At 44.9% G+C, this 14,134-nt stretch overlaps 1 protein-coding gene across 5 annotated transcripts in view; it reads left to right on the top strand.

Annotated features, from left to right (window-relative positions):
• Nucleotides 1–14,134, top strand: part of DIS3L2 (DIS3 like 3'-5' exoribonuclease 2) — a 339,592-nt gene that overhangs the window by 227,645 nt on the left and 97,813 nt on the right. For all 5 annotated transcript variants that reach the window (XM_072719168.1, XM_072719171.1, XM_072719169.1 and 2 more), the window contains one exon: nt 7,728–7,840. In XM_072719168.1, the coding sequence (XP_072575269.1) occupies nt 7,728–7,840 (113 nt within the window). The remainder of the gene's footprint in view (nt 1–7,727; nt 7,841–14,134) is intronic.

Raw genomic sequence — 14,134 nt, 5'->3', positions numbered from 1 at the left:
TTCTGAAATGCCTGGAAATTCCCAGACGTTGGTTGTGCCAGCCTCACATGTTCAGCTCCTCATTCTCTTTCCTGTTAATGAAGGAGGCCATTGCTCAAATCATTTGGAAGGGGAAGAGTGGAATTTACTACCTGGGTGTTCCTCTTCCATGCTGTTCATATAAATTTAAACTTAGATTCCTGAGAATTAGATTGAACATGACAAAAATTGCTGTGTGGGCAGTTTAGTTGAGTACTTGCAGATTGATAGAGCCCTTTGTAATAATGAAGGAAAAAGGTTCTCTAAGCTGCTTAGTTCCAGAAGGTGACCTCACCAGTTAAGGAGTTTGCAGCTAAAGGTCCTCATTAACCCTTTGCTAGAGGCAAAAGGAAAATTAAAAGAGACAATGTACAGACCTTCGAATCCTGGCCTTCAGGAGGGTCTGAGAAATCCTCTTGTACAACTCCTCTTCATATGCGGGTACCTTACATTGCATTCAGATATACTTGTCCTAGAATTTTTTCACTTTTACTCCTTTCAAGTTTATGAAATGTCTTCAAACCATTGCCACGTCATGGCCATGGAGTACTGCCATGGCTTGCTGTACAGTGGTCAGCTTTTGTGTTTCATTACATAACTGAATACCACACAGAACTGGAAGACGTCAGAGTTTGAGTTGTCTCTCTTACCCAATCAGTGTTTCCATCAAAGTAAGGGGGAGTTTGCTTACCCCAATAAAAGATGGAGTTTATCGTGTGGCTACAAGGTGATCCAAGCCCAGTTGTTCCTCAGCTGTGAATCTGTCTCTAAAATGCAAGGGGCCAAGCTAAGGTCGGGACCCGCATTCTGACTGGATGTGCGGCCCTGAAGGAGGCCCATCACTGGGGAAGTCTTGACAGCAGAAGGCTGCTGGCCCCTCCCTATCCTTCCCTGCCACCCCCCCCCCCCATTCTCCCCATTGGACTCCCCTTCTCAAGCTTTCAGAACACAGCTTTCTATCTCTGTTAAGCCTTGTGTTGTTGGAAAGACTAATAACCACAGGGTCAAGAGAGTGACCCAAGCAAGAGAATCATTTTCCCATCACATAGGCCAGTTGGAGGCCAGTCTGTGAGATGGGAAGTCCAGTGTCTGTGGTGTCTATCACTGCATCTTGTAGATTAGCTTCTTTTCATCATCTACATCTGTTTACCAAACATATTGCTTCCCAGAAGGGTTGGTTGAATTTGTTTGCCTGGCAGCATCATTCCTAAGAGATTGTGTTCTTCCTGACTCCTTTTCAGTCCAGTACCACCTGAGACCGCATTTGCAGAAGCACAATATGCAGAATGAAGAAGTGATAAAATGAGAAAGTGAAGGTGCTATATTTGCTTCTCTGCTTAAAACTCTCTAGTGGTTTCCTGCTGCACTTGAAATGAAATCTAAATGGCTCATCTTGGCCCAGCAGGGCATCTCTCATCAGGGCCCCAATCTACCTCACTAGCCTCCTGGGTTCCAGATCTCCCCTTCTTTTTATACCTTCCATGCAGCCAACTTGCTCCCACCTCTGACCCTTTGTTCTGGTTGTTCTGCCTCGATGTGCTCCCCTGTACCATTATGTGATGTCCTTTTTAGACACACAGGCCTCCATTTATTTCCTCAGAAAGACCTTTCTTAACTAAATCTAAAAGGAGCCCAGGCATTCTCATCACCTCAGCCTGTTTTATTTCCTTCAGAGTCCTTTTCACTGCCTTGAGTAATCTTAACCATTTATTTGTTTGCTTGTTGTCTTTCTCTCCCCACTAGAATGCACACCCCACAAGAGAAGGGACCCTGTCGATTTTATCTACTTGTATGTTCCCAGTAGCCTAGAAAGTACCTGCCATGTAGTAGGAACATAATAATATCTGTTGAATGGCTAATTGAATGAATGAAGGTGGTTATTAGGAACATGTTTGGGGGAGGATGTTGAGGATTATTAGGTGACTCAAAGCCAAGTCATATGGTAATTGGGCCTGAAGGAGAGAAGAAGATCCAGGGGGCCACATGTTATCTAAATATGTCAATGCTGTTGCCAATCCCAAAGCAGAGCCCAGCCCTGCTGGGAGAGATCTGCCACTGCACTTATATCTCCTAGCCACATTGCTATCTATCCTCAGGAGTGGGGTTTGTTCTGGGCAGCCCCGTGGGTAGAACTGAGCCAAAAAGTGAAAGCCGTAGGAAGACATATCTTGGCTTTGAAATGGGAGAAATTTTTGTCATTGCTATCTGAGGATGGACTGGACTATGCTGAGAAGTAGTGATTTCTGAGTCACCTGAGGTGTGCAAGCATAGATTGCTCTCACTCTGGAAAGACCTGGGATGGGGAGGAGTCTGCACAGTTAGACCAGGCAGGGTTTACAACCCCTTTCAGCCCAGAGTGGCAATGAGTCTACCCTATATGTTGGTTATTTTCTGATTTGTTCAGCAGACATCAGACACTGACTATGTGCTGGGCCCTTTCTCTGCCCTTTGTGCTGGTGACAGAGGGTGGGGGAGATACCTCATGACCTACTTCGAGTAAGTGGTATTGAGCCCTGGTGAGGGGCACAGTGTAAGATGCTGTGGGAAGACCTAGAGGAGTGAGTGGACCCTGTCTAGGTCATTAGGGGAAGCCTGCCAGGGGGAGTGGGCTTGATGCAATGGTCTGCGGGACCAGCAGGAGTCGTCAGGAAGAGAAACAGGGTGACAGGGAGGTTTGTATTTTAGAAGGAGCATTATCTTCAGTGTGGAAAATGGGCTTGAGAAATGTCAGGGAGTACAACAAGGCGGTTTTTAGATCTTCCTTCAAAGAAACAATGGTGGCCTTGGCCACCATTGGGGATGGTGGGAAGAAGAGAGACCAGCAGATTTGGGAGATAGAGTTCAGAGTGATTGGTTGACACAGGCAGAGACAGGCCTAGTTTCTCTTAGGTTCAAGTAGTGACGGTGCCCCTTTTGGTTTAGGGGAGGTGATCCCACCTCCTGGGATGGAGAGTGCAGGAAGAGACATGGTTTGGCTGCAAGTAGGGACTTTCAGAGGTGTGAGTGTGAGATGTCCGTGGAACAGCTGAGTGGCATGTCATTCTGGAGCTCTAAGAAGTCTGGGTGGCTGGCACAGAATAAGGAGACCAAAGCACAGAGATGATGTTTGAACTCCTGAGAGTAGATGAGACAGTCCAGGGAGAGAATAGGATGACCAGAGAAGGCAGCCCAGGGCAGGGCTAGGAGACATGCCAACGTATAAGGGACAGGAGAGGAAGAGGAGCCTGAGAAGGAGTAGTCAGTCACACTGCTAGACATGCTCAAGCCATGGAAGCATGTGTCAAGGAGGGAGAAATCATTAGATCTCAGATGCCCTGTAAGGTCAGGCCAAGTCAGGCCTGGATTTAGCAACACAATGGTCATTAGTGATGCAGACAAAAGCAGCTATTTTTTGCTGGTGAGGTACATTTGCAGCATTATTCCCTGATGTTCTGGATCAAAAGCAATGTCCTGGTCAAGAAGAGCCCCTGTCACCACTGTCTGGTCTTAGCAGTGACCCAAGTCTGGAAGGCCTTGGCTTGGTCCACAGAGGGGTAGCACAGTCCCTGGCTGTATGAGGTGCAGCCCCTTCGGGTACTGAGGGAGAGTCATTCTGCCGCAAGCTGAGGAGGACACATGGGAGTAGCTGGATCCTCGGGACTCATGGTAAAGTTGACCTGCAGTCGAGGACTTAGCAGTTGTTGTCCAGCCAGGCTGCAAGCAGCGAAGGGGAGTGTCAGCAGGAGCCCAGAGAGACCCAGGGACAGGGAGGTGGCTGGGAACAAGGCTGGTGAAAGTCGCCAATGGGATTTCTAAGTCCCTGACCGTGAATGGCTTCTGTTGAATCTCCTAGAGATAGGGAGAGATTTTGAGCTGCGGCTCCTGAGATGAACAATTGAGTTGTATCATCTTGGAGTCTAGGGGAGGGGAAGGTAAGAAGAGGAGCAGAGACTCTGAATCTGACCTGGTTTTGAATCCGGGGGTGATTACTTACTAGGCAGGTAACCTTGGATGAGTGACTCGGAACCTCTCTGAGCCTCAGATGATTCATCTGTGAAATTCAGTTTGTGTGCCTGTGTCAAAATTATATTAATGTATGTGGAACCCTTGGCTTGGAGGAGACCTTAAGCAGCCACTACTGCTGTCCTTCTGATCACCTTATGATCGTTGTCAGCACTGTGTTCATAAGCTGATCCTGGTGCCAGAGCACTTTCACCTGTTGTCACTGAAGTGGCAAGATGTAGAGCAAGTGGCTTCAGTAGTCAACGCCCCACCCGAGAGTTATGTCAGCGGCCACCAGGCAGGGACACCGCTGGAAAGTGCCTGAACTGGCTGGGAGGCTGGCTGAGACAAGGTGGTTTTTAAGCCGCTGCTTTCAGTTCCATTTGTGTTTTAATTGGATGAAGCAGCTCTCATGTCCTCTCAGGTTCATTCCAAGGAGCATTTGTATTCATTTAAGTTTGTGGGCACTGAGCAAGGCAAGCCAGACATGGCCAGCCCCAGGGGCTCTGCTTCCCCGGCTCTTCAAGAACTTTCTGGGGTTACCTTAACCTGTAGGTGAGAACTTTTTCACATAAAAAAACTGTTTTAAAGAATTCTTTTATATGGAAGACAATTATTTTTTTTTTAAACATCAAATCGATCCTAAATGTCTTGGCAGCAGATACTACATACAGAACGTTTGGATTTATATTTTCTCTTTCATAGAATAAAACCTTCAGTGCCACTGCCTCAAGAGCTCTGCAAGTTCACATTATGTAAATACATGTAGTAAAATATTTACTTAGGGTTTCCACACCAAAAAAAGGGTCCAAGGGAGAGAATAAGAGAGCTTCTCTTTGCTGGTCTTAGAGGCTCTGCTGGGAATTCTGAGTGAAATTTAAGCCTCTGAAATATGTTTTGATTGGCCTTCTTCATGTTTTATCTCCCGTAATGAACTCTTTGTCAGTTTGTCAATTTTGACTAAGGACAGAAAGTTCATGTGTAGTAACAACACACAGACTGAATTTAAAATTATGGTTTATATCATGATGTAATAATCCTCTCCTTTCCCTTGGTCAATATTTACCTGTTAGGCCAATATATTATAATTCTGACTTCAAAAGAAGACACTTTATTTTACCTTCCCCAAGTGTTGGTTTTAGATACTTGTAATATCAAAATTGGAAGTTGAGCCGTCTGAGGCTCTTGGCCACATTCTCTTAGGGTTGAGTCCCTCGATCATTGCAGGGCAGGTGTCCTTGCTCCCAGTGACCCAACAGCACAGCTGTGTGGCTCTTAGAGTGAGGCCGCTGACCTCTGAGCCACACTCCTTTCTCTTTGCTTTCCAGATGGCCCTCTTCTCTGTGGGAAGTAGGTCTTTAATATTATCCCACTGCAGCCAAGATCTCCTAGATGGACTTCAGTTCCCCCAATGTGTTAACATTACAATACTAGGCAGAAAAACCCAATGAACGCCCTGTAGGAGGGTGGTCCTCGAGTGTGAGACAGATGAGGAATGGGGAATCTTAAGTTCTGTTCTGTCCCTGAGCCCCTTCTTTTAACCACCCCATGCTTAAACAATTTTCCATTTGAAAAAAACTGAAGGAAGAGTGGTCCCCCAGAGAAGAAGAAATAGGGGGATAATAAATTGCTTCAAAAATCTGCAGATAAAATGTGTGACACTTGCAGGTTGATTATCTAGGCAGCCAGAAGCAAGTAGTGATGTGCTCGGAAGCTCTTCTGAATCAACTTGGGTATCAGTCAGGACTCTTCCTGTGAGTCATAACTGAAAGGGAACTGATTGATTCATGAACTGCCAAGTCAATAGGTAGACTAATTTCACATTCAGCTGGATCTTAGAGTTCAAATGAGGCCATCATGACTCTCCCTTTATTTCCTAGACTCTTTATTTTCTATATTGGCATGATTATGTGGCATAGATGTTTCCTTGGCAGCTCCAGACTTATGATGGTCCTTACTGTCTGGGGTCCCAAAAGAGAAATCCTCTTTCCTGAAGTCACTATGAACAAGCATAAGGTGTAGTGGAATTACATCAAGCATATATTTAAAGATTTTATGTATTTATTTTAAAGAGAGAGGGAAAGCATGTGTAAGCAAGCAGGGGTGAGGGAGGAGCAGGGGGGAGGAAGAGGGAGAGAAAGCGGAAGATTCTGAAGCAGACTCCATGTGCTCAGTGCAGAGCCCAATGTAGGTCTCCATCTCATGACAAGATCATGACCCAAGCTGCAACCAAGAGTCAGATGCTCAACCAACTGAGCCACCCAGGCACCCCAAGCATATATTTAAATGTAAGCAAATTCGCCTTTGTGTTGATATCAGTGTGCCTGTCTGCCCATGATGTACTCGTCATACTACACCCTTATTTTACATGTGTAATCTTTTTTGGATTCTGTCCATTTTCATATATGTATGTAAGTGTGTATAGTCACATATGGTGCATGTGAGAGATGATTCATGGGATGTTCAACCTAACCATCCACTCAACCACACTTTTAAGTGATTCCACCAGCCTACATCATCTGCCCGTCTCTCTGGTAGAACTGGTAGGCAGGACCTGCTGAAAAACAGCCCCACCAGGAAGGGACAGAGCAGTTTACAAGGGTCTTTTATCAGAAAAGACAAGACAACAGGCAAACAAACCAGCTATTGATTGATTGATTCACTCAACACGTATTTACTGAGTGCTCACTATTTGTCAGGCATTCTTCTAGGTACTGGGCTGAGACCAGTGAACTTTACACAGAAGATTCTGCTTTGTTGGAGCTTACATTGTAGGAAGAGAGGCAGACAGTACATATGTAAGCCAGTAAAGATATGCTGTGGTGTCTGGCAGAGATGAGTGCTCTGAAGAAAAGACAATGGTAATCATCTTCATTGATAGATTAGGTGCTTTGACCATGGCAGGTAGAAGAAACAGGGGGCAGAGAATCTCCTCTTGTTCTAAAATTCTCTTTGAATTGATCCTTAAAAGATAAGAAGGAATTTGATAGGCAGGTCCTGTTGAGATGATCCCAAACATAAGAAGAAAAAAACATGAGCCAAGCAAACATCTCAGTGGGATGAGATAAGGTCTGTTCTGGGAATGGAAAGAGGTGTCCCATGACAGCTGCGTGCAGAGATGTGAAAGGGGAAGGTGGAAGGCTGGCGAGGTTGGGGGACACCAAGGGAGGATGTGGCTTCCAGGCTAAGGAGTGCTATCACCAGGTCCATGGCTGAGAAGAGTCCAGGCCACAGTGCACAGGGCTAGGTGAGAAGGGGCAGAATCAAGGAAGGAAGGCCAGGTATAGGGCTCGACGTGAAGACTGTGGTCAGAATGGACAGGAGGAACAGAGACTTCAGAAACAATCTGTGGGAATCAGAGATTCATTCATTTCTAGTGCCCTGAAAGGGCTTGTTCACCATGCCAAGTGAGTCTGCCTTTGCAAGTCAGCTGATGTTTACAAACACAAGAGGCCTTTAGAAACAGGAGACATCTTGCGAAGATGGTTAATGTTGTTTCTGGAAGATAAAAATCTCACTGTCTGTTAGTGTATGGTGAGGAACATAACCATGCAAATCACTGGGGGAGCAGGTGGAGAGCCCTGCAAGTCTGGAAACAGTGACCCACACCTCAGGTCCCATGGCCTCTGAGAGTGCGCGCAGTCCTGGGAGTGATTCGGGGGGGGGGGGGGAGGGCGGATGGCCCTGCCTTCCATCCCACACTGATCAACTTCCTTCTGCATTTACAGGCAACTTTGAAGTAGGGGTTCATATCGCGGACGTCAGTTACTTTGTTCCCGAGGGATCCCCTCTGGATAAAGTAGCTGCTGAGAGAGCTACAAGTGTCTACTTGGTTCAGAAGGTAAGTCTCCCGTTTCTTGGATTGAAAGGCATCCTATTTAGTCTGCCCCCTTTGTTTCTCTTTTCTTACCAAAAAAAAAAAAAAAAAAAAAAATCACGAGAAACAGCAATCTCATCTGAATATCTTTTCTCACATCCAATGAAATCTTTTAAAAAAGGTTTTCTTTGAAAAAGTTATTTCCCCTCTGTGGTTGCATGTTTTTCTTATATATTTAAGATGAACCAAACTGAAAAAAGATACCACAGCAAGACGCAGGGACCCATCTCAGGTTTCAGATTGGTCCTGCCACCTAAGTCACTCAGACAGGTGCTCATGTTCAGAAAGAAATGAGGAAAAGTAACTGCTTTCAAGCTATTGTTTCAAAGTGGGGCTTTGCAAAGTCAGCCCACACCAGCCACAGTTTTTTTTTTTTTAATGTTTTTACAACACAGCCACATGCTGTAATGTGGCACTGTAACGTCTACGACATTGTCACACTATGACAAGAGAATGGAATCAAATGCCTTTTGAGAAAAAGTTTCAGGCCCTTTTCTAATCTGCTTCTGACCTGCCCTTTACAAGATAATCTGGAACCTCAGAGATGGAAAAGCATTTTAACCAAAAATGTACAGATGACAAATAAGCATGTGAAAAGATGTTCCACATCATATATTACCAGGGCAATGTAAATTAAAATAACAGTGTAATACTACCTAAAAAAAACAACAACCCAGGAACGATTCAGTACCCATCCACTGTAGAGTGAACAAGTAAATCGTGGTAGATTTGCACAGTAGAACTCTATAGAGCAGTGAGAATGAATAGCTGCCTGACAATGAATGACAACTCCACACACAAACATGGTGGAAGAAACCAGGCACAGGTGCACCCACTGTAGGGGTCCATTTGTGTAAAGTTCAAAAATGGGCAAAGCTAATAGAAGTCTGGATAGTGGTGACCTTTGGAGAAACAGAGCCAAATGATGAGGGGACTGCTAAGAGTAATTAGTACCCAGATCACTAATTACATGAGCTTTTACAAGAGTGAAAATGCACAAGCTTTTCCTTTATAACTTATGCACTTGTACGTGTATTATACTTTAATAAAAATGTTTTAATTTTGAAGCTTTTTGGGGGATGACTATTAGTCCACTCTGGCTCCTTTTAGTGTAGGAACCCAGTCTACTCAGACAAAGGAGCCACTCAAAGACCAGGTCCCTCACTCATAGCTTGGCTTTCCTGAGAACACAGCTCTGATATTTGTACATTGCTTACACTTAATATAACCTCATGTTGCAGACATCCCATCCATACCTCCTGCCCAAAAATGCAGTAGGCCAACTCCTGGCCTTTGCCTGGCCCAAGGCTTCTGACAACAGAGATCAGACTCCAAAATCCCTTATATCTACAGAACTGTAATGTTATGATGGAAAGAGAAACAGAAGTGGCAATCTCTTAGATTTTCAAGGCCACAGAAAGTGAATAAATGTGAATTGTTCTCCCCATGTAGAAAAATTTAACTCTGTCATTCAGATTCAAATAGTTAAGAATCCCAGACACAATTAGAGGTTCTTCTGCTAAGCAGCTGGCTTTCTCTTATCTAGGTTTTGCATTCTCCTTTTATAACCAGGAATTCTCTTTCAAAATCAGAAAATGGAAAAATAAAATTGGGTTAAATAACAAAGCACATTTCCTTTCCTATTCTCTTTACTTTGGTTTCTTGATTGCCGCAGTTCTAGAATTTCCCTTCAGGACTGCAGAGTTGGGGCTCTGCTCCTGACCTCTAAAAGTGCAGAGCTAGGTGGCGGAAGGGCCCATGTGCCCCTGAGTGGCTGTGGGCTCCCGCTGCCCGCTGCCCGGCTCGGCCCCCAGCTTGGCTGGAGCAAGTGGCGCCAGCCCACAACCTTGGACAGCAGAAGCTGTGCATTCTGGTTCCTTTGAACCACTGCTCTGACCTTTCTTCCTACTCATTTTTGTTTCTTAAAGGACTGTGTCCAGGAACTTTTCTGCTGTTTTCACTTTTCTTTGCCTGTAAAGGTCTTTTTAAAAGCTGGATGAGCTGCTTTCCTCTTCCTCCAGATTCTCTGCTTTCTCATTTGGCAGAATCAGTTCTCCCAACTTAATCAGATGGGGGAAGGCATACGTGTGTTGGGGGTGGGGGGCCGGGTAGTTCCCACCTATGGGGAATGCGGCCTCAATTTCTTTCCATCAAGCGCTGCTGGCTTATAAGTAACTGATACCAGAATTACAGTCTAAGCTTGATTTGGGGTATCATCCCATAGATCAAGACTATACAACAGATGTTGGGTCCAGATTCCATTTTACTTGTCTTTAAAATGAAATTCTTTTTGTTGGGATTTTACTTACAATAATAAGTATTTGGTTATTCTCAGTAACAATGGAGTGTACTCAGGAGGAAAGATAAATTGAAATATTGCCCATTTAAGTCCCATGAAAGGATACACTCTTTCTTTTTGACAAAAATTAGGCATCTGTTCATTTTACCGACAGAGGCACCCAGGCACACTTTGGCATCTGTTCATCAAAGGGACAAGTGTCTACCTGAGTTCAGGCCTGTCCTTCTCAGAAGGACATGAAATCTACCCAGTGAGTGTCTCTTGTCTTCCCTGAGAGGGAAATACAATGAAACTGTAAAATGTAAGGTCATTTTTAAAAATAAGTGAATTAAGTTTTAAAAGTAAAAGAAACGCTAAACAGTTGAAACCTAAAGCTAAATTGTCTGCCTGTTGGCCCTAATTCTCATGTTATTTTAGGTGTGAAACAGCTCAAATGAAAGTTCGCCCATAAATCTCTACGATATTTTATTGGTACTGCTTTATAATAGAGATCAAAGATTGGGATTGGAAGCCTGTCTTAACGTGGAGTCCAAAGAGTTTTAAGATGTTCCTTTCTGACCCCAGCAGGTTGTCAGAGTGTTGATGTTTTGTTAATGTCCAACTGTGTAGCAAAGAGTTGATCAAATTCAGAATTCATGGAAGTGTTGATATGAAAAAGAAAACTCTTTAAACAGAGATGTTGGCTGGCAAATGAATTATCTCTTTCCTTTTAAGTTGTTTCAGTGTGTGAGTGGAGAGCTAGCAGTACCTTACTGTTAAAACCTCGAAGTCCTCAGAGAAAAGGAGAAAAACTGCCTAAGTTCTCAGGCTCTGACAGCCAATGAGCTCCAAGGGTGTGAGGGAGTTTGGGAGCCAGCGAAGGCCTGGGCTGGAAGGGGCAGAGGAGGTCCGTGCTGCCCCTCCCAGCTGGGTCACGGACATCTAGCTCCCCTGGGCTCTGGGAGCCCCCCTGTCACTGCCAGTCCCTCCTGATCCTCTTGGCGTGGATGGTCGATTATTCCCCTCTGTGGCCCTTTCCGTTGGTCACAGGGCTGTCCTGGCTAACCCGTTGCTGAACTTGGCCAGCCTGCCCGCTGTGGCTTTAGCAGATGTTTCTGCTCTCTGAGGCTAATATAAGATTTTATAGTCTTGTTGGTACCCCCACCCAGCTGCCTTGGGCAGTGGCGTATTTACCTAAATGATCAGTTTCTCTCAGTTCTCCCAAGCCCTGGTCCAGAATGCTTAGAAAGTCGGTGTCCTGTCACCATGTCCCTTTTTTTTTTTCCATGACCAGCTTTTAAGCTGTATTCTGACCCAACTTTGATGCTGGCCTGAAACATACTTAAGGAGACCAAGCACCCTCTAAGTGCCTTTCCTTTCTTTCTCTGCTGCCTGAAGTGCTGCCTGTCTTCGTCTGCTTCGTAGTTGTCGAGGATCCGCTGTGTGCCAGGTGGCAGGTGTATAAAAGTGGGGGAGATGCTGATCTTGCCCTGGGGAAGCCAGAGAAGAAGGGTCATGTAACAAGCACAGTATGCTGGCCATGTGCAGGTACAGAAGGACTGCCAGAGTGAGGAAGTATTAGGGAAGAGAGAGAAGGTATACCTGCCTGGGTTGGTAGTAGGAGAGGAGCTTCCACAAGAGCCAAAATGGCTTCACCAAGCTGTCGATTTTTTGAGCAATGTCTCAAATTTTGAGTTGAAAATTTCTAGGTAGACATGTGAGTGGAAAGGACATTCCAGATAGCGGCTCGAAAAAGCATGGGATGCGCAAGGAGCAGGATGTAGTTTAGGATTGCTGCGGTACAAATTGCAGGAGGAGCCAAAATATGAAGCTATAACAAGAAGCCTGAAGTGGCAGGCTGAGGAGGATGGGCTTCATCTTGAGGGCAATTAGGGCAGAGACATGGCCCTCTTTGTCTCAAGTAGAAAATCACCTCAGCAACCATGTGGTTGAAGAATAGTGAGGCCAGAGGGAGAAAAACTGTTATCGATACCAGGGCCCTTTCTCTCTTTCCCTCAGCCATGGCCCCTTGAGGCTTTGAATAATGGCCCCAAAACACACAGGGATTTTTTTGCTCACAGAATTGTAGGAGAGTTTATCAACTGGACCCCAGGAGAACTAGAGTAGTAGACGTCTTCAGCCTGGTATTAAAATAGACATCGTGAGCAAGGGATGTCCACCTGCATTCCCTCCCTGTCTAGCACAGCAAAGAGTTGAACTAAGCAAATAGGGGAAGTTGGCTTCCCCCTGTCATCTTTGCTTTCTCCTTGGAGACAGGGTCTGGATGCCCTCTGCCAGCTTCTTGTTGAGAGCTCTTGGCCACCGTTGACCATTGACCACTGATCACAGAGGGTCCAGACTTCCCCGGAGACCATGCCACCCCATCCAAGGTATTTGGACCTTCCCTCATGAGCAGGACAAGCAAAGAATAAAATTACCAAATTCAGTTCATCAGCTATTGAAAAGATAAAGGCCATGTGTCCTACTATAAGTGAGATTGCAAATTATCATGGGGCAGAATAGAGTAAGAAGTTGCAGAAGTCTGAAGAATAATAAGGAACTCTGCCCCAGAATAATTTCTACCCCAGATCTCGGCTGCTGGCTTAGGAGACTTTTAGAATATAACCCAAGAGAGATGAATATGTCCATACTAAAAAATGGAGAGGAAAGAAGACTCATTTGAGAGAGATTTAGATGTAAAACCTACAGGACCCGGGGACAGATTGGATGTAGCAGGAGGAGGAGAGTGGAGAAATCACAAGAGAACACCCAGTTGTGCTCCATGGGAGAGATGTGTGTATATGTGGTTTTGTTTTGTTTGCTTGCTTATTTAACTGGTAACCAGATTCTGCTCTTATTAGAGATAGGAAATACATCATAGCAACAGTTGCAGGGAAGAAAGTGCTGAACTTTGTCTTCTTCTTTTTTTTTTTTTTTTGAACTTTGTCTTCTTCATGTGAGGTTTGAAGTATGTGTGGGACGTCCAAGTCAAGGTGTTCGGAGGGCAGGGTAGTTAAAGGGATCTGGAGTTATCAGGAGATGCAGGGCTGTAAATGCAGTATGGATGGGACTTGTGTATCCATGGAAGTGCAACCCTAGGGGTGAGGGAGCCCCCGGAGAACACGTTCAGGGAGAAGGAAGGAGAACAGGGGGCAGAGGGTGAGAGCACTAACATTTAAGGGGCCAGCCAAGAAGGGGGTCCAGTGAGGACCAGTGCAGCAGGAGTCTGAGAGTACCCACTAGCTCTGTGTTTCAAAAAATATATGTGGGGCAGCCCAGGTGGCTCTGCGGTTTAGCGCCGCCTTCAGCCCAGGGATTGAGTCCCACAGTGGACACCCTGCATGAAGCCTGCTTCTCCCTTTAAACAAAAAATATATGTACCTAAAGCATGTAATATTTTACCTGATGTCAGGTCATTTATGAGTGCACAGAAGGAAGACAAAGGTTTTGAACCAATATGTTAACATTGTTTATTCTAAGGCATGAGGCCTCACAGTTTTTATATTCTCATGTTTTGGTTTGTTATCACCTAAAATTCCTACCACAAACTTATTTTTGTAATTTAAAAATGTCATATAGAGGGCCACCCAGCTGGCTCACTCAGTCAGTAGAGTGTATGACTCTTGATCTTAAGGTTGTAACTTCGAGCCCCACGTTAGATATAGAGATTACTTTCTAAAAAATCTTAAAAATAAATAAATAAAAATAAAAATGTCACATTGAGTTGAGAAATGAAAGGAATATGTGAATGAAAATAGGAAGCATGGGGATGCCTGGGTAGCTCAGCATTTGAACGTTTGCCTTGGGCTCAGGGCATGATCCTGGGGTCCTAGTATAGAGTCCCACATCGGGCTCCCTGAAGAGAGCCAGCTTCTCCCTTTGCCTATGTCTCTGCCTCTCTCTCTGTGTCTCTCATGAATAAATCAAAAAATAAAATCTTAAAAAAAAGACTTGCCAAGGTTGAAATTTAACCTTCAAAA

The sequence above is a fragment of the Vulpes vulpes genome, chromosome 9, assembly GCF_048418805.1.
Source record: "Vulpes vulpes isolate BD-2025 chromosome 9, VulVul3, whole genome shotgun sequence".
In the NCBI taxonomy this organism is placed as follows: domain Eukaryota; kingdom Metazoa; phylum Chordata; class Mammalia; order Carnivora; family Canidae; genus Vulpes; species Vulpes vulpes.
The sequence above is the reverse complement of the archived record's forward strand: the minus strand, read 5'-3'. Positions and strand labels throughout refer to the sequence as shown.